Source organism: Schistocerca piceifrons, chromosome 3 (genome assembly GCF_021461385.2).
Source record: "Schistocerca piceifrons isolate TAMUIC-IGC-003096 chromosome 3, iqSchPice1.1, whole genome shotgun sequence".
Lineage (NCBI taxonomy): Eukaryota > Metazoa > Arthropoda > Insecta > Orthoptera > Acrididae > Schistocerca > Schistocerca piceifrons.
In genome coordinates, this window is record NC_060140.1 from 158,628,369 (window position 1) to 158,649,169 (window position 20,801).

At 41.3% G+C, this 20,801-nt stretch overlaps 1 protein-coding gene across 1 annotated transcript in view; it reads left to right on the forward strand.

Annotated features, from left to right (window-relative positions):
- The window catches only part of LOC124788478 (solute carrier family 22 member 7-like), a 39,026-nt gene extending 36,184 nt beyond the window's left edge, over window positions 1–2,842 (forward strand). The window contains exon 8 of the mRNA XM_047255748.1: window positions 2,630–2,842. Coding sequence (XP_047111704.1) covers window positions 2,630–2,842 — 213 coding nt within the window. The remainder of the gene's footprint in view (window positions 1–2,629) is intronic.
- The last annotated feature ends 17,959 nt before the right edge of the window (window positions 2,843–20,801 follow it).

Here is a 20,801-nt window from a genome sequence, read left to right on the forward strand (position 1 = left end):
TCAGCCTGACCGGGTTACCTCCAAACATGTCTCCGACGATTGTCTGGTTGAAGGCATTTAAAACACTCATAGGTGAAGAGAACGTGATGTCAATCCTTAACCGTCCATTCGGCATGTTGTTGGGTCTATCTGTACCTCGCTGCGTGGTGTCGTGGCTGCAAAGATGGACCTCACCATTGACGTCGGGAGTGAAGATGAGCATCATGCAGCCTAATGCACACAGTTTGATTAGTAACACGACGTCCTGTGGCTTCAAGAAAAGCTTTACTCAACTTGGTGGCGTTGCTGTTAGGGTTCCTCCGAGCAATAATCTGTAGGTAGCGGTCATCCACAGAAGTAGTAGCGCTTGGCTGGCCTGAGCGAGACATGTTGTCGACAGTTCCTGTCTCTCTGTATCTCCTCCATGTCCGAACAGCATCACTTCTGATTCACTCTGAGACTCCTGGACACTTCCCTTGTTGGGAGCCCATCCTGGCACCAAGTGACAATGCAGAAACGTGGTATTGACATTCCAGGTATCGTAGAACAACAGACAACACGACCCGAGTACTTCCTTCTTGGTGGAATGACTTGAACGGATCGGCTGTCGGACCCCTCTGTCTATTAGACAGAAGGTAATAGACAGAAGGGGATTTTACATTTTTAGGCGGGTTCAATGACATCTCTGAACAGTTCAAACATTTTCAAATGTGTGTGAAATCTTATGGGACTTAGCTGCTGAGGTCATCAGTACCTAAGCGTACACAGTACTTAACCTAAATCATCCTAAGGACAAACACACACACACACGTCTGAGGGAGGACTCGAACCTCCGCTGGGACCAGCCGTACAGTCCTTGACTGCATTGCCTTAGCCCGCTCGGCTAATCCTGCGCGGCTCTGAACAGTCAAAGGGACTGTGTCTGTGATACAATGTTCTGGGAACCGGGATGATGTAAAACTTTTTTTGATACGTGTATTTCGTAGATGCTTTTTATACGTTGATAGAATCAGAATACTAATATAAATGTAATACGTTGCCGTGAGTACTGGAGCAGATAAAATACCATTTTAACGTGTTGTGTACTAATATAAAAATATACCCTAAGGGTCACTTGCTTCCGATATTTTATGCCCTTCTCTACGAGGTGTAATATATTTGAATTGCTTAAGAGTCAGATACGTCGTTGAAGTATGGTAGCTATAGGTGAATAGGATCTTTGAAGTAATAAAACGGCGAAACGAATGTACAACTTAGGATCTAAGCTGACTCTTATCAGACCAGAATTGCAGGGTTTTTCACTGGGCTTTGCTTATTAAACGACTTCAACATCGATGAGAGGTCAAACGCTGGTCTTTGTTAGCTTTTGTATGGCAAAAATGATTTTGTGGGTGTTCCATTTCCAACATGATCCTAGCACGTGAATTGTTATAGGTTTCCCAACTGACGTTATGACAAATGGAAATGAAGTAATTAAGTCTGAAACTAGTTGTGCCCTGAATAATTTATATAATAATATCAATTTGAAAGAAATTATATCTAGACATTTACTGAAACTGATTCTGCGATGACCTAGCCGATGAATGAAATTTTGTGTAAATACTGTGGAGAAATATATTCAACAGTTTGTCACTATGCTGGTGCCGTATATTTCACGACTGCTAAGTCATCGTTAGTAATAATTTGCAGCTTATTGTGAAAATAATACCTAAATTACTACTACCAGTCGCACTGTTTGGTTTTACATCTTTTTACTCAGTTATACTATCGTGATGAGCACGTTGTCAGTATATTAAATGCAGAACGGGTTTCTCCCTGTGAAGAATTTAAAAATTTTATGAGTCAAGAATGAATGAGTATACTGTTATTGTACGATATGGTGTTACTCTTAAGTACTTTGCTTATAGCTGGATAAAAGGCTGTTACCATAACAAAGCAAATTATCGCTGTACGTAGGTACTCAAAATTCAAAACATAACGGCTACGACTTAGATAGCAAGAATGTCTTTCCAAAATCGTCATTGTATCTCACGATCCGCATGCTTCTTTGTGTGAGATGTAGATGTACGTGTGTATACTTGTGTTTGCTAATTTTGTCATATATGTCATACAGGTGTGTAAAAGAGGGAAATTAAAGTGTCATGTGAGAAGTTCTATAGTAATCCCCGAAAATAAGGTAAAATATCTAGGATCATCCGATAAGTTAGCAAATTTTTTCGTGAAAATGAAATAAATTTGTCTTTTGCCACAACTAGGTTCAAAAATATTGCCTGGTAGGATAAAATAACATATCACTCCAGTACCCTAAGGCAATGTTTTTAGAAAACAAATATCTGGGTTTGAATTATGCCTCTGTACTCTTCCTTGGTCTCTGAAAATGTTTCGCCACAGCATGTATCCTGCAACAAAGTGAAGTAATGGTGAAAGATCGACAAACTGCAATAGCTACTAAAGCTAGTAGTGTAACACTGATACAAATTTGTGATGGAATAGTTATGGTACGAAACTTGGACGAGGAGCGTGGCTGAAATTATCGTCTAAAACAATTGTTTTAACTTCTTCTTTCCATAGTCAAAATTACATGTGTGTATTGGTATTAGTAGTAGCTTTAATTCACAGTGCTGACACGGTCTTATCTTCTTTCTTTCAGAGCGACAGACGGATGCCATGTGCCATCCTCGGTGCTCTTAACTTGGGTACAGCGTTTGCTGTATCGTTTCTTCCGGAATCTGCACTGCAGAGGTTACCGGAGACATTACAGGATGCAGCCGTCTTTGGAAAAGACCAGAAGTACTGGAGCTGGAAGCCCAAACCACCTCCAGGATATGTCACGAGGAAAACCAAGTTCGAGAGTTCCATTTAATGATATTGTACCGCGTATATATTTTTGCAGAAATATAAATAGAGATAAGAGAGCGTGATCACTGACGTATATGGAGACTACGCAAATACGATGGAAATGTACTCAGGAATAAAGTGATTTCTCAAGCTCAACTCCGGAAATAGAATGACGTGCCACTTGAGTTACTCTAGCGTTTAATTATTCGTAGTACATCGCACGAAATACAGATGAGAGAGAGACGCTCGATAACGTCGTATTATATTAATTCCGTCAGGGAAAATTATGTACAATATTTCTTTACCGCTTTCGGGATCTTAGTGCTCTTATTCATAAGGTTATGCCTACCGCATAACCTTACGAAAAAGTGCCCGAAACCGCTGAAGAAATTAAATTTATTTTTATGCAACAGGTTGCTCATCATGCATTATATACGATTAAAGTTGCTGAAGATGGACAAAATACTTAATACAAAAATTGGTAGCACTTAGTGTCAGACAAGTATAACAATATGTTCAGCTTTTTGTTAGTAACAGTACAATGTATTACATATTTTACTATCGTTTACAGCTTGACCTGCATTGTGCATATAGAACAAATTATAATAGTAGAAAGCACTTGTAGAGACAGTACATAGCTAGAATCAAAACTTAAATTGCATATATAAACGTAAACATATAGCTTCGTATATGCATAATCATAAATCTTCGCAAGTTCTTCACCGATTGCTTTGACATTTTGACACAACATTGCATTCAAATGCACGCGCGTTCTTATAAACCAACTGGGTCACCACCTCTAATATATAAATATATATCTAATAATTGTTGGGGAAATCTACATAGAAATGTAAATGAACATTTTCTCCATATCTTAAATTCCGAAATTCTTCAGTGAATTACTTGAAATTTTAACATAACGTTGAATTCGAATATGTGCGTGTTTTAACGTATCTCTTTTGAATGTATATAACGCAGAATTTAATTTATAATATATAAAACTTCGGAAAATTCTCGATCAGTTTTCTTGAAATTTCTACACAAGACGCTAGTGAACATTTGGACAGACGTAGGCTATATATTTAAATGCTCGTAATACAGATATATATGTGTAGATTATAAACTACTCGACTGGTTAAGTTTAAATTTTTGCTCGTTACTCTAACAAGCAACTGGATGCGCACACGCACACGCACGTGTACACACACTCACACTCACACACTCACTCACACACACACACACACACACACACACACAAATACACACACACACACACACACACACACACACACACACACACACACACACATATATATATATATATATATATATATATATATATATATATATATATATATGTGTGTGTGTGTGTGTGTGTGTGTGTGTGTGTGTGTGTGTGTGTGTGTGCTCGTGCGTGTATGTGTGCGCGTCCAGTTGCATTTACGGCTTATCGGCTTATTAATGGAATACTGCTACGGTATCTGAATTGTGTGAGTGGAGGCAGGAAAAGATGGAGATGGACAGTTGAAGTTGGTTATAGAAAGAGAGAAGAGGTGATGGAGAGAGAGAGAGGAGTGAGAGAGAAAGACTGAAGGACTGTAGGAGTTGGAGAACAGGGGGACGAAGAGATGGACAGAAGAAGGGGCTGGGAGATCTTGAAGAGAGTGAGGCGGAGAGAGAGGGGCATTGAGGTAATGGAAAGATGTAGAGGAATTGCCGATAGGAAGAGAGTGGTTAAGTGATGGCCAGAGAGCGGGTGAAGGTGGGGCAGGTAGACACAGTGTTAGCGGGAAAGCGACAGCGATATGTTGGAAAATGACAAACATGTGCTTTTTCTTTCCTTTCTTCTCCATTTAACCAGCAAGAGTCAAGAAATATCATCCATTGTGGGGATTATACCATAAGTATATATGAAGATTATTATGGATGTCACCGGAATTTGGAGACTGTAATTTCAGCACCAATGACTGTCTCTCAGGTGCTTGGATCTGAAATTATTGCGAAACCTACTTATTGTAAACGACATTATGTGTCTGAGGAGCTGAGTGCAACGGTCAAGACTTGTTACCTTCTACTTTCACTGTTCATATGAATTGAAATGTAAAGAATAACGCTCGTATTGCTTCAATGATTCTTTGTAATATTTTAAGCTTAAATTCGAAAAATTGTACTCTCTACAAGACTGATTAATAGTGATTGTAATACCAGTGATAAAATAAATATAACTGATGTCTCTGACGGTGAAGAAGTCTTTCCAGAAAGTTGGCATAGATTTATTTTTCTACATATTTAATTTCTCGTGTTTTTTTGTGAAGGATGTCTTATGAACCAGCTTTGAAACCATTGGTGTTATTTCTTGGGGTGGTATGTTGACCTTCATACTAAGTCGTGTTCTAAATTTCAGCATAGTGACTGCACCGATCTAACTTCGTGCTTGTTCCTGTAATCGCAAAGTTACTAGTAATCAGGAGACATTTGAACCGTACCTAGAAGAAGTGGATAAGCCACCCGCAAATGTGGTTGGCAGCAATCTCTCCCAAGCAGTTCGACATTGCTGACCCACAGGGAAAAGTGCGTCAGTTGATTAAACACTAGCTCTGTGTAAAAACACTATTGAAGCAGCCATTACTGCTGTATGCCTTGAAGGAATAGCAAGGGAACCAAAGAAAATCTCTAGGCACAATGTGGTCCAGCAAATGACCATTTTGTGAGAAACGAAGCCGTTGGGCGCCCACAAAGTCACAGCGCTGGATATAACAAGTCATGGCATTGTACACAATACAGACACGTGGGTCATATTTCATGGTGGGAACGTGTCCGAGCCGTCGTAGCATACATGTGACGTATTTAATGCTCCCGCTGTCACCCACCTCGCATTGGGACAGCCTACAATTTTTTTTCAGCTGTAAGTTGCACGAAATTCTTGAGAGACCAGCATTTCACTCAAAGGGCATAGGCGGGCGAATTACGAAATCATAGCCTCTGTTTTTTATTAGCCGAAATAAAGTTCACACAGATAATTATATATATATACGTTACTAATTTCCACGTAGTCCTCATACCTATTCAACCAGTAAGACTGCTGTCTTGGTTTCACCATTGCACGTGAATCGCCGTCCTGCCAGGAACCTCCTTGGCAGACCGAAAACGTGAATATCGCGATGGACGATTTCCGGACTGTAAGGTGCGCGGTCAAGACTCTCCCTGAGACATGACCGGTGCTTGATATCGGTTCTGATTACCACATGTGGCCCCACATTATCGTGGAGAATAAGCATGCTGTCCACATGGAGAATCCGTCGGCGCTTTTTCCTGATGGAAGACCATAGACATGACAGAGTGGAACAGTAACTGTCTCCATTGACTGTTGCACCTGGTGGAATGAAAATGCACCAATGCTGCAGTCAGTCAGTGACGAACGCGGCATTCCTGCACTCTCATTGTCATGCACGTCCTCACAGCCGTTTTGGAAACTCACAACACTACCACCACAACCCCCTCCTCCCCTTCCCCCTCCTCCTCCTCCTTCTCCTCCTCCTCCTCCTCTTCCTCACACTTCTCAGAGCAAGGTACTTTTCCACTTACCTGAGTTGCATTTCCCTGTGAATTTCGATGAGTGTTCGTCCCTTGTTCGATAGAACACGAATCACGCTTCGTTGTTCGTTCTACGTGAACGTATTGAGCACAGCCGCCATTTTCAGCAAGGGATCGCAGCACCATGCGGCGGTGCTATGGGCTCATAAGCTGAGCCGATCCGTGAGAGGCCAATAGCTGGGAATGAAGGTGTTGACTTCGCATTTACAGCAGTAATTTGGCGAACAATACTTTCTGATTCATCCTAGTATTACATCAAGTTAAACATACAAAGCATCCTATTTGGCTGACGTACTGTAGATTGTGATACCGGACTGTCGAGCGATTCTACTTTCAGTTAACAGTTTCTGCTCTCAGAATTCACTCTGCGCCTCAAGATAGCAGGGTAATGAGAGACCCAGCGAAACTTCCGGGAAATTCACCAGATTAATGTAGCGCACTTCTTGTGTTTTGGTTGTTTTGGAAGGACGACCTTGACCATGAGTGGTCAAATATCATTGGTAACGTTCATACATGTCAACAATTTATTAAGCTCACAACTGTTACAAATAAAACACATCAGATTATTTACAAAACACGACATTCAGATGTTGAGTTTCGAGACTTTGAATGTAACTTAAAACCAAATACGTTGGATAAAAATCAGTAACTCAATACAGAGCGTTACATAAAATAGAAATTTTTAGATTTAAATATTTCATGAAGCCTAATAAAACTAATCAATAGGAGAGAGGCTTTAATAAATTCTGCCAACATTTAAAAATATATTCTTAAGGTTGTCCTGTGGGACATAATACCAAATAACAGAAACAAATTCACCCCTACCACTCCATTGTGAAGTATGGCTTCAATTTTACAAGCATGAATAAACCAAGGGAGAGAGAGCGTTATCCTGATATCACGCAAAAAAAAAAAAAAAAAAAAAAAATTGGGACTCCTTTAAACGCGGCCAGCCTGTGGAGTACTGAGATCTCTGTCTTCACTGACAAACAGTAAATAATTTTAAAATGAGGCAGTTGTACATTAAAACAGGTCAGCAAATAAGATTTCAGCCGTGAAGGGAGCAGACCGTACAGAGGCTACGAAACCCAACTTAAGCAAACATCGTCCAAGAGAAATACAGCGAACCGTACACTCTAAACGGTGGCTTATGCTCTCCGGGCGTGAACATACAAGGACTAAAGAGTTGCTCAGCGATACCTAAGCTAAATTACATAACACCATGCTTTTACTGTGTAACAGGCATAGCGGAATTTACAGTGACTCTATGAAACATAGATTTACAAAATATCTCTTATCGTAAGACATGCCATTTGGGAAGAACAACACTTCAGTGCAAAGTAGAAGCATTAGCACCTTTTCATGTAAAGAAAAATTTTTGAAAGACCAATACACAGGAACTAGGAAGGACTGTGCAAAAGCATAAATGAGAGGCTGAGCAGAACAGTACCTTTAACAATTAATTATGGGCCGTAGAGAGACCATAACAAACTGGCAGCAATCTCACTCCAAGCGGTAAATAAGTGGCCGACACACCACCCACCATCAGAGGTAATCTAAGAAATTTTACAATTTTTAGCGGCCTACAAAACATTACGCAGTACTTAAAAACCCGCTCACCATATAATAAGTCATGTGGTGATGTTAGGACACACACATTCCAGCTTAGACAAGATCGGTAGCTGCTCCGGTCAGAGATTCCAGGAAGAGCCACCTTTGGCAGCAGGATAACCGCGGCAGTAAACGGCTTGAAACTCCACTGGGAAGCCGGTAGGAACTTCGCGTACACAAGAACGTGCCCCGCACGTCTCACATCAGTAACGGACTCTGTACGCGCCATCCTCTCACCTCACAGGAGGACCCAGCAGTCTTACTGTCGCAAGCTCTGTCACAGCCGCTGTGTCTCGAAATCCCCCAACAGCCACACGGACAGCCACCACACACCCTGGCAACTCGACCACACTTTCGCCTTCTTGGATAAAGATCAAATTTAAAGAAGTAATGTGACTATCTTGGCAGGAGTAACTCTTCTTCCCCCTCCTCACCAGGGTAAGGACTATAACCAAAAAAAAGAAAATTTTATCGAAAACCGCCAGCTTCCTCCGAGTTCAGATGCACTCGATGGACTCGTACCGTCTTCTCACCTTCATCGTAACGATAGTCGATACCTCATTCATCTGACATGGCCCCATAAAACGAGGCGACAGCTTTCACAACGCTTTCCCACCTTCACCGAACCCTCAGAGATCCTTAAGCTACATTCCCCTCCCTCCCCCTCCTCCCCCCCCTCGCCATGATAGTGCATGGCTTCTGCCAAACGAGTTCCTTCTGTGTTCCCCTTGAGCCTCTTGTTTTTGGTTTTGATAACCTTGGGAGTGACAGTGGTGTGCATCAGATCTTTAACAGGCGAAATGTTGGAAAGAGGCGAGTTCAAGTGGCGATAGAGAAGCCTTAAGGGCTTTAAGACTAGCTGTATTAAAGTGACATTCAGCCATTGTAAGCAATGGTACCACTTAGTCTGAGATTTCTCATGGTTCACACCTATCAGCCAGATAATTGACACCGACCTACTATCGATATAAAGCCGTCCAGCCACACCATCCTCAGCAGGCGAGGAATGATTGGTAGGCAGACACACGAACGTTGCATGTAGCATCAGTGAGTGTGCTGTCCGAGTCTAGAACGGGGAAGGCGCGCGGTCTATCTGAGTTCGACCGACTGCCGATTTTGATGGCCTGCAGACTCGCCACGAGGATTTCGGAGACTGAGCGACGTGTCAGGTGTTCGAAGAGTGCTGTGGTGACTGTCTTCATCACGTGGTGAAAGCAAGATGAAACCACGTCCATACGGTGTAGGGTTTGGTGCCCACCCCTCATTATAGATGTCGAGCCCCGTAGAACAGGACCGGCGGCGAACTGTGCCGAAAAATAACTATACAAAATTCTATTGCTTCCTGTGCCTCTGGGATAACCGCGCGAATGTATTACAAGTGAGTCTGGCGTAAGCGTCAAGCATTTGAACCAGGGTTTCACAATGTTATGCACGAAGCACTTGTCTAATAAAAGAACGTAATTCTACCTGCTATTCATATGAGATTTGATCAAATAAATAACGTCATTAAGACCGTGGACAAAACTGGGGACCATTTCTTTATTTACAAGAGAAATATACACGTTTTAGTGATTCGAATATAATAGGTGGGATTTTCGTGACTCCTCAGATACCTAAAGTGTACAAAGATGAGCATTTCGACACCATTGTGACAGGTGATGAAATGTTGGCTTGGGACGCCTTTATTCAACAGTGAACAAAATTTCGAGGAAAGAAGAAGCCTGAAAACTGTAAGGACCTTGTGGCAAACTTTCAGCACTGCTGAGGGGAGGGGGGGGGGGGGGGGCAACGCGACCTTAAAATTATATTTTCTATATTCCCACTTTGACTTTTTTGTTGGAAACTGTGGTACTGTTATGGACGATCATGGAGAACGCAGTCACCAGTAAATTTTGTACAGCAAAATGAGATATCAAAGAAAGTGGAGCACGTCAGTGTTAGCCCATACTGCTACACACAAGTTTCGAAGTCGTTTGCAGAAAGCTACTAACACTCAAGCAAAGCGTTTGTGCATTCAGTGACATTCCTCCATGGGGTAACACGAAGGTAAAAATGTGCATAAGCTTATATTGACAATAAAGTAAAATTTTGTTGGTCAGTTTTATTTAATAAGCCTGAAATGGTGTGTACTTCACAGCACTCGAAAATGTTCTTTTCCTATTACTCCAAGTAATACGTGATGCTGCTTCATGTGGTCCCCTAATTGGATCGATAAAGATGCTGTTGCTAAATTTCACTGTCACTAATTTTCAGAAATATTTTTATGGCACCGGTTTGCAAATGAGCGCATATCTTAAACAGTTTGCAGCTATTTTTAACTCCCCGAAGCACCTTCCCGAACGCACGAGCTACAGATTACACCTTTGGACTTTATTCATTTACCTCTGCAAGTATCGCTATAGCAGTAGTGCACAGCACAAAAATTCCGATGCGTATTTATACCTTCCACGATTCAGTAGAGTCAGGGAGTTTTGTTCCTCAGTTATAAGAAGCTCCTACAAACAGTTGATGGTTTTCTGTTAGCAGCAGCAACTGGCAGCATGGAGGCCCTTCTTCTGTCTGGTTCTAACTTCTGGTTGCACACATGGCATGACTGTTGCCAGTATATCCGTTTTTCGTCAACAAAATAAGCCGGCCGGAGTGGCCATGCGGTTCTAGGCGCTACAGTCTGGAACCGGGCGACCGCTACGGTCGCAGCTTCGAATCCTGCCTTGGGCATGGGTGTGTGTGATGTCCTTAGGTTAGTTAGGTTTAATTAGTTCTAAGTTCTAGGCGACTGATGACCTCAGAAATTAAGTCGCATGGTGCTCAGAGCCATTTGAACCATTTGAACTAAAATAATTTTGCCAAGCCTTGGAGCGTTGTCCTTTTCATCACATGAAGTGCCCATTGTTTGCGTAGAGGTTCCTACAGCTCCTTGCCCTTCTTCAACAAAGCCTCTGGTGTATTGTGCATACCAAGTGTCCTGCCTGCCAGCATCCCTACTGGCCTTCCACAGACAATAATATTGAATCCAAGGTGTAAAATTGCCCCAAGTATACCGTGCACTCGGTTGCACATCCTCAGCAGTTCGTGCCGTGGTTTACATCTTCACCAACTCAACCATACCTAATGTGACGGCTGACCTGACGCAGTGTTGTTTGTCGTTCGTGGATTGGTCTCGAGTATGTCTTATTAGAACTTTTGAGTGTCAGGGACTGATCTGTGAATGTGTGAATCTCTCCAATAAGGTTGGAATTTCCTAAAACCAAATGAGCAGTCCAGCACGATAACACAAGGATTAACATGTTTCCATTAAGAGCTGCCTTTTAACGTAATTAAATTTAACAGGAAGCGATGCTAATGTAATTTAGAACAATTATAAAATGGACGGATTTTAAGTAAGCGCTGTAAATTGATCACTGTTTCTCAAAACGCTTAAATTCATTGAAAATGATGATAATAGGCAACACTAATAGTATTTATCGAAATCGTTGAATAGTGTGCTTCATCGTTAATAATAAAAATTCGTTGCGTCATTCTTACGGTTAAGCACGACTACATTGCAAGAGATAACAGATCCATGGATTGAAATCAGCAAAACTTCCTCCCTTCACTCATTCGAAATCACTAATAGGCGCTGGTACAATGCAACTACACAACAATACAAGCAGAGAATACACATGTTGAAACAGGTAATTACATTTTAAATGAATGACCAAAGATTAAATTAGCGGTTAGGAGTTCACTGTAATTTAATGTTGTTTTTCAGGTAATAAAATCATTTACAAAATTTTCAGATGAAAACTTTTTCTGAATATCCAATCACATCTGCTGTGTATGTACGCAAACTTTGTCTTTTACCCGAATAACAGTTTATCCTTTGCGTGATTAATCTGGTGTCCAGTGGGATACATGACGTACACTTGATGGATTAGCAAACAAGGCTAGGCTGCTCGTTTTATACGTTACAGAGTATGATGTTTACGGTATGAAAGAAACGTAAAACTGCCATGGAGATCTACACATACAAATATTACAAATTTTGAAACATATTTCGTAGGAATGGAAAGAAAGTGTTTAATGATAAGGTGTCTCATATTACGGTACAATATGATAAATTGTTTCTTAGTAATGTCATTCTACATTGTACTAGGTGTTTCAAAAACATTACAAGTAAATAAGAGATTTTCGTATTTTATTACAGCTGGGACAATGAAGTCTCCACAGAAAGTCTTGATACTTCAGAAAAGCGGAGAGAAATTTACTGTCAGTTACTTACATTTATCATCGGTGGTTATCGCCATACTATTTCCGTTTCACTACGGAAGTCTGAAATGTATTTTACGATTTATGCAAACGATAGCAAAACCCTCGCGTTAACGCGCCACATATAACTTCCGAACTTTCAAGTATTCCTCAGTCGTGCTACACGAAATACGGTGTGTAATACATATTTTGCACTCTGATTCTTTTGTTTTAGTTTCTCTGTAATGCTACGGCTGTTGATACGTAAGGCTTATCATCAATATTATTGCTCTGGTCGTTGGTAATCCACTATTTTGTAAGAATTTGCGAACTTTATCAGCATTCATAATCGAAAAAAATACGTAAGTAGCTAAGATCTAACGTCAAGCCATCTTCATATACCCTTCTCTCATCTATGGAGGCATGACATCAGGGAACAACACTATTGTCGGAATTAGGAGTAGCTCATATGGCTATTTGCCACTGTAATTGCAAATAAAAGTGCATTTTTAATTTACAACTTCTCAAAACATTTCTGCACCCGTGAATGCATTCCTCAGCTCGAAATTGATTCAATATGGAAGGAAATTATTGTTGTTGTCTATAGGTTAACTTCGCCTTGGTAACTGAAAAGTCAGCTTGTTTGACCCAGGCTCAACGCCCGATGCTGCCAGGAACATTTCCATGGAGGTAGGGCACAGAAGGGGTCCACTCAACTTCGTGGAGCCAATTCAGCAGCTGCCTGAGTGAGAAGCAGCTTCTTCACAGTCTGAGAATCTGTGAACAGCCCGGCCAAGTGGCGTGCCGTCCTGTGCCCCTCCACAAAACTTCAGAAGATCTCCACTGACAGCGCTTGTTCAGCACCGAATCGTTCACCACGGTCGCAGTGCGAAGTTGGCAATTATGCCGTTAACACAGTAACATTTCTGTGAAGCACAATGACAAAATATGAATTTAGCTAAACGAAAGGCCTCATAATAAAGTGGATATGTTCCCAATCAACGTATATTTCCTATGCTTCATAAACTCATGAATAAGATCTCATACATTGCACCACTTTCAACATTTTGCTGTCTTTAATGAAATATAATATGCATTTCGTTAAAATAATACTAGTACTGGGCAGCCCATTCTCTTAGATACATTTACCGAAAATAACAAAAATTAGTTTTCTTCAGTTTGAAAGATACTAGTGCAAAGTGGCACTTCTTCGAGGCAGGTCCTCTAAATTGTACCACTGATACTGTAAATTGTAACGCTAAAGCGTTTCCCAGCTATAGCGAGAAATAAAGACATTGTACGAGTGCGTCGAACATATATTTTCACTTTTAAGACGTTAAGAATCAGAATTCTTGATACATAAGCTAACTGCGTGAATAATAATGCTCCCAGTTGGTGTGTCAATCAATTTCTCAGCTGTTTGGTTGTCATAAGCTGAAATTGTTTTAAAAAATGCGACTTCTATTGGTTGTAGCCGGCTAATAGTGCGTAGAGGCAGTCAACATGTGACTGAAAGGTCATCTCTAACTTAACTTATAGCTTGCACATTTCTTAAATGTATGGCATTGTTGTTGTTGTGGTCTTCAGTCCTGAGACTGGTTTGATGCAGCTCTCCATGCTACTCTATCCTGTGCAAGCTTCCTCATCACCCAGTACTTACTGCATCCTACATCCTTCTGAATCTGCTTGGCGTATTCATCACTTGGTCTCCCTCTACGATTTTTACCCTCCACGCTGCCGTCCAATGCTAAACTTCTCATCCCTTGATGCCTCAGAACATGTCCTAAGAACAGGTCCCTTCATCTAGTCAAGTTGTGCCACAAACTCCTCTTCTCCCCAATTCTATTCAATACCTCCTCAATTGTTATGTGATCTACCCATCTAATCTTCAGCATTCTTCTTCAGCACCACTTTTCGGAAGCTTCTATTCTTGTCCAAATTATTTATCGTCCATGTTTCACTTCCATACATGGCTACACTCCATACAAATACTTTCAGAAACGACTTCCTGACATTTGAATCTATACTCGATGTAAATAAATTTATCTTCTTCAGCAACGCTTTCCCCGCCATTGCCAGGCTACATCTTATATCCTCTCTACTTCGACCATCATCAGTTATTTTGCTCCCCAAATAGCAAAACTCCTTACTACTTTAAGCGTCTCATTTCCTAATCTAATTCCCTCAGCATCACCGGCTTAATTCGACTACATTCCATTATCCTAGTTTTGCTTTTGTTGATGTTCATCTTATATCCTCCTTTCAAGACACTGTCCATTCCTTTCAACTGCTCTTCCAAGTCCTTTGCTGTCTCTGTCAGCATGAAAAATGTCATCGGCGAACCTCAGAGTTTTTATTTCTTCTCCATGGATTTTAATACCTACTCCGAATCTTTCTTTTGTTTTCTTTACTGCTTGCTCAATATACAGATTGGATAACATCGGAGAGAGGCTAAAACCCTGTCTCACTCCCTTCCCAACCACTGGTTCCCTTTCATGCCTCTCCACTCTTACAACTGCCATTTGGTTTCCGTACAAATTGTAAATAGCCTTTCACTCCCTGTATTTTACCCCTGCCACCTTTACAATTTGAAAAAGAGTATTTCAGTGACCATTGTCAAAAGCTTTCTCTATGTCTACAAATGCTAGAAACGTAGGTTTGCTTTTCCTTAATCTTTCTTCTAAGATAAGTCGGAAGGTCAATGTTGCCTCACGTGTTCCAATATTTCCACGGAATCCAAACACATCTTCCCCGAGGTCCGCATCTACCAGTTTTTCTATTCGTCTGTATAGAATTCGCGTCAGTACTTTGCAGCTCTGACTTATTAAACTGATAGTTCGGTAATTTTCACATCTGTCAACACCTTCTTTCTTTGGGATTGGAATTATTATGTTCTTCTTGAAGCCTGAGGGTATTTCGCCTGTCTCATGCATCTTGTTCACCAGATGGTAGAATTTTGTCATGTCTGACTCTCCGAAGGCCGTCAGTAGTTCTAATTTAAAGTTGTCTAATTTAAAGTTGTCTACTCTCGGGGCGATCTTTCGCTCAGGTCTTTCAGTGCTCTGTTAAACTATTCACGCAATATCGTATCTCCCAATTTATCTTAATCTACATCTTATTATATTTCCATAATATTGTCCTCAAGTACATCGCCCTTTTATAGACCCGCTATATACTTCTTCCACCTTTCTGCTTTCCCTTCTTTGCTTAGAAGTGGGTTTCCATCTTAGCTCTTGATACAAGAGGTTCTCTTTTCTCTTTCTAGTGAGATAAACCTCTACATCCTTACATTCGTCCTCTATTCATCCCGGCGTAGCCATTTTTCACTTCCTGTCGATCTCATTTTTGAGACGTTTCTATACTTTGTTTCACTTCCATACATGGCTACACTCCATACAAATACTTTCAGAAACGACTTCCTGACATTTGAATCTATACTCGATGTTAAGCCTGCTTCATTTACTGCATTTTTGTATTTTCTCCTTCCATCAATTAAATTGAATATTTCTTCTGTTACCCAAGGATTTCTGCTAGCCCTCGTCGTTTTTTCTACTTGATCCTCGGTTACCTTCACTACCCAAGAGGACGTCATCATCATTTAACCATACAGTAAAGCTGCATGCCCTCGGGAAGATTACCGCTGTAGATTCCCCTTGCTTTCAGCCGTTTGCAGTACCAGCACCGCAATTCCGTATTGGTTAATGTTACAACACCAGATCAGTCAATCAGCCTGACTGTTGCCCCTGCAACTACTGAAAAGGCTGCTGCCCCTCTTCAGGAACCACACGTTTGTCTGGCCTCTCAAGAGATACCCTCTGTTGTTGTTACAGCTACGGTACGGTCAACTGCATCGCTGAGGCACGCAAGTCTCCCCACCAACGGCAAGATCCATGGTTCATGGGGGGGGGGGCGATGTATGGCATATCTGTCTGAATTTAGTAACACCTTTCCGTGGGACTCACGTCTTGCAGTCTCTATAAAGTGAACAAGTAATTCACTAGTCATGCAGTCACAGCTGGAAATAGAAGATATGGTGCCAGATGCATATCCTGGATTTAAATCATCAGAAAATCGTGTCTTCCTAATTACAGCATTGAAGTACCATACACGTCAGAAGCACTGAAAAAACAACTACATCTGGTATTTGCTACCTTTTCTGCACTATTGGTGCTTTTGACTTTTATTTTCCGTGGATAGTCTAGTTTCGTCCGTTTTGCATTTCCGCATACCCTGAAAACAATGTTTATTAATTAAATGAGAAAGAACTTGAAGAAAGTTCATCATGGCTTCTTTGTTGAAGTGAAACGCTTTAACTTCAGAAGTAGCTTCTTACTGGGGCACAGTTAACTCAGGATGCTCATATATGTAGCTATAATAACCTCTTTACCTATAATTCGATTGTTAAATTAATTTATTGTCACATTTGCATCTGGCAAGTCTGCTCAGTAACATCCAAAGATCTCAATTTGAACTGTGTGGCCCATCACGTCGTACTTGGGGTTCTAGTAAGTAAAAGTCTCATTTTTGGTCCTATTAAAAAGTTTCAAATGTCCTCTCCATACTCTTTTGCCAGCTCACATGTCTTACAACTGCGTGTTTAATTAAAGTAATGCAGCTTACAATATTTGAAAACTATAATTATAGATTTAAGGTAATCTGTTTCTTACGTGTTTAAACAAAATAAAAAAAACAAAATGTGCGAAATTCAAACTTCTCGAAATATAATCCATAAATAGGCCGCATGTATTTATTTTATTACAACTGGCAATACTTCTAGTTATACAATGATTAGGATAAATCAGTTGTAAAAACATGTAAACATGAACGTTGTCTTAGAATCTGTGGGTAGATGGTATTAGAAAGTTGGTGGAACAGTTTATAATATGATACCATTATTTTGATGCCTACACAGAGATTAAGGAGATTTTTAATATTTCTGTGCTATGTTATCAGTAAACAAAAGTAGACATATGGTGTATAAATTGACTTCACATAAGTGTAAGAGCACAGATGCTTATCTTCACAAAAAGTATTTCCGTTCTCAGATCACAAAACAAACTTGAACCACCTCACGGCAGATTTCTCAAATGCATGTCGAAATGGTCAAGTACAACATTTATATAAATCAAATACACATTTCATACAACGCGGTACTCTTCATGAAGACAGTTTGCTAGATATGTTAGTGGAGCAATTTAAAAGGCAGTAAATTTTATACAACTCTATGCTAACAGTGAAACTGTAATTGATTATCAACGTAGCACAGGACACAATACAACAAAAAGAGAAAAGGAATTTTTGAAATTTCTGCCGCAACCTGAAGATTATTACTGACATGAAGCAGATAACTCACTATACCATACTAGCATTGCTGGTGTTGAAGATGATGTGGAGCAGCGGACGGAAACTGCAATTTATAACATACATCACATCTAGTGGTTGGTTCTACTCGAAAACCCAGACGAGAGATATTAACTAAAACACACCAATAATAGTACCATAGGCGTATTGCCGCCATGTTGTATACCTGTTTCCAGTAAGGTACAACTCAGAGGTCTTCGTTAATTACTAGTTCTTTGATAAAGAATGTATTACATAATTCACATACCTAACTGCAGTAACTCGTGTTACACTGATGGGATGCCACACTCTTGTTTGTAAGGACAGACAGTTGATCTTACTGCTAAAGGTTTTCGGAAAATTCACTGTGTCCAAAATTAAAGGAACCAACCGTTTTCCCCGTATTGTGTGTAATTCAGGATAAAATTATACAAACTGCCAACAACATGTTATTACCATCTTAATATGCACGGAAGATGGCAATCCGGTCAACGGACATCCATACCAACGATGACAGGGCATCTATGAAACGTGGCAGTGTCTGCCGGGTATCCTACCAGATTTTCTGCGGCGGAAGCTATTAGAAAGAGCGGAAACAGGACAGACGCAAACTGATGGGGCCCCATACTTTGTGTGAATCGTTCGGCTGTCTGTTGTATCTCGGATGAGGCGAGAGTTTATAGAGACAGATACCGTATCCCAAAGACCAGGCCAGGACCGACCACGTGTGACTTCAGAAGAGAGGACCGCCATTACGCCGTAAGGGAACGACACTACGGCTCTCGTATTCCACGGCAACTGGCATGTTAGTTCGCAGCATCCAATGGACGTGTTGTATCGAGGCAAACGGGGTGCAGAAGACCTTTATTGTCAGAGCTGCAGTGTGTATATCTCTGCCCCCCTTCTAACAACCGTGTACCGCAAGTCTCTAGAGGAACGGAAGGTTCCAAATGATTGGAAAAGAGGACAAGTAGTTCCAGTTTTCAAGAAGGATCGTCGAGCAGATGCGCAAAACTATAGGCCCATATCTCCGACATCGATCTGTTGTAGAATTTTAGAACATGTTTTTTGCTCCCCAGCATGTCATTTTTGGAAACCCAGAATCTACTCTGGAGGTATCGACATGGATTCCGGAAACAGCGATCGTGTGAGACCCAACTCGCTTTATTTGTTCATGAGACCCAGAAAATATTAGATACAGGCTCCCAGGTAGATGCTATATTTCTTGACTTCCGGAAGGCGTTCGATACAGTTCCGCACTGTCGCCTGATAAACAAAGTAAGAGCCTACGGAATATCAGAGCAGCTGTGTGGCTGGATTGAAGAGTTTTTAGCAAACAGAACACAGCATGTGGTTATCAATGGAGAGACGTCTACAGACGTTAAAGTAACCTCTAGCGTGCCACAGGGGAGTGTTATAAGACCATTGCTTTTCACAATATATATAAATGACCTAGTAGATAGTGTCGGAAGTCCCATGCGGCTTTTCGCGGATGATGCTCTAGTATACAGAGAAGTTGCAGCATTAGAAAATTGTAGCGAAATGCAGGAAGATCTGCAGCGGATAGGCACTTGGTGCAGGGAGTGGCAACTGACCCTTAACATAGACAAATGTAATGTATTGCGAATACATAGAAAGAAGGATCATTTATTGTATGATTACATGATAGCGGAACCAACACTGGTAGCAGTTACTTCTGTAAAATATCTGGGAGTATGCGTGCGGAACTATTTTAAGTGGAATGATCATATAAAATTAATTGTTGGTAAGAAGGGTACCAGGTTGAGATTCATTGGGAGAGTCCTTAGAAAATGTAGTCCATCAACAAAGGAGGTGGCTTACAAAACACTCGTTCGACCTATACTTGAGTATGGCTCATCAGTGTGGGATCCGTACCAGATCGGGTTGACGGAGGAGATAGAGATGATTCAAAGAAGAGCGGCGCGTCTCGTCACAGGGTTATTTGATAACCGTGTTAGCGTTACGGAGATGTGTAACAAACTCAAGTGGCAGACTCTGCAAGAGAGGCGCTCTGCATCGCGGTGTAGCTTGATCGCCAGGTTTCGAGAGGGTGCGTTTCTGAATGAGGTATCGAATATATTGCTTCCCCCTACTTATACCTCCCGAGGAGATCACGAATGTAAAATTAGAGAGATTAGAGCGCGCACGGAGGCTTTCAGACAGTCGTTCTTCCCGCGAACCATACGCGACTGGAACAGGAAAGGGAGGTAATGACAGTGGCACGTAAAGTGCCCTCCGCCACACACCGTTGGGTGGATTGCGGAGTATAAATGTAGATGTAGATGTAGACGCGTCTTCATACAAGGGAACGTCTAGAGTGGAGTCATCAACGTGGCACCTGGGCGGTCAAACAATGGGCCAATGTAGTTTTCACTGATTAACCCCGATTCCTTCTGGAGAGTGATTCTCGATGGATTCACATCTGGGATGAACGACGAACACCATTTCCGGACACAAAGATTGTGAAAAGAGATCGGTATCGAGGAATATCCCTAATGGTATGGGCAGGGATTTAGTTTACCACTCGAACCACTATTCATGAAATTTTACGGGTCACTCAGCAAGGTTTAATTGCTGTCAGGTACCGTGACGACATCTTGTGGCCTCAACTGCGCTACTTGCGAGGTGATGTCGGGCCAGAGTTGGTAGTGCTAGACGGTAACGCTGTACATTGTAGAGCACGGGTGATTGATGTTTTCTAGGAAACGGAAGATACTGCACGCATGGCGTGGCCTGCCAGCTCTCCCGATCTGAATCCCACAGAGCATGTCTGGAATGCACTAGGGAGAGTGCTTGTATCACGTCAGCATCCATCAATTACTCTCAGAGACTGCGAGCAGCTCTGCAGAAAGAATGGGCGTCATTGACTCAACATGAGACTGATGACATCATTCACGTCACGCCCCGTCGTTGTCAGGCCTGTACTGTTGCCAGGGTATTTACACCCAGTACTGAGCACATTAAGCAGTTCTCGGAATGTGTGTGAAAATCAGTGAAGTAGGAAAAAACGAAGAAAACTTTTGTCTACGACTATGCATGTTGGAGTTGTTTACGTTCTGAATGGTTTGTACTTGACTATCACCAGTTTATGCAATTTTGTAGCAATGTAACCTTTGCAGAACTTCCGTTTGTTGCTTTACTGCAACTGTCAATTGTGCTGCGACTTAAGTTATCCCGATAAAACACGTCGT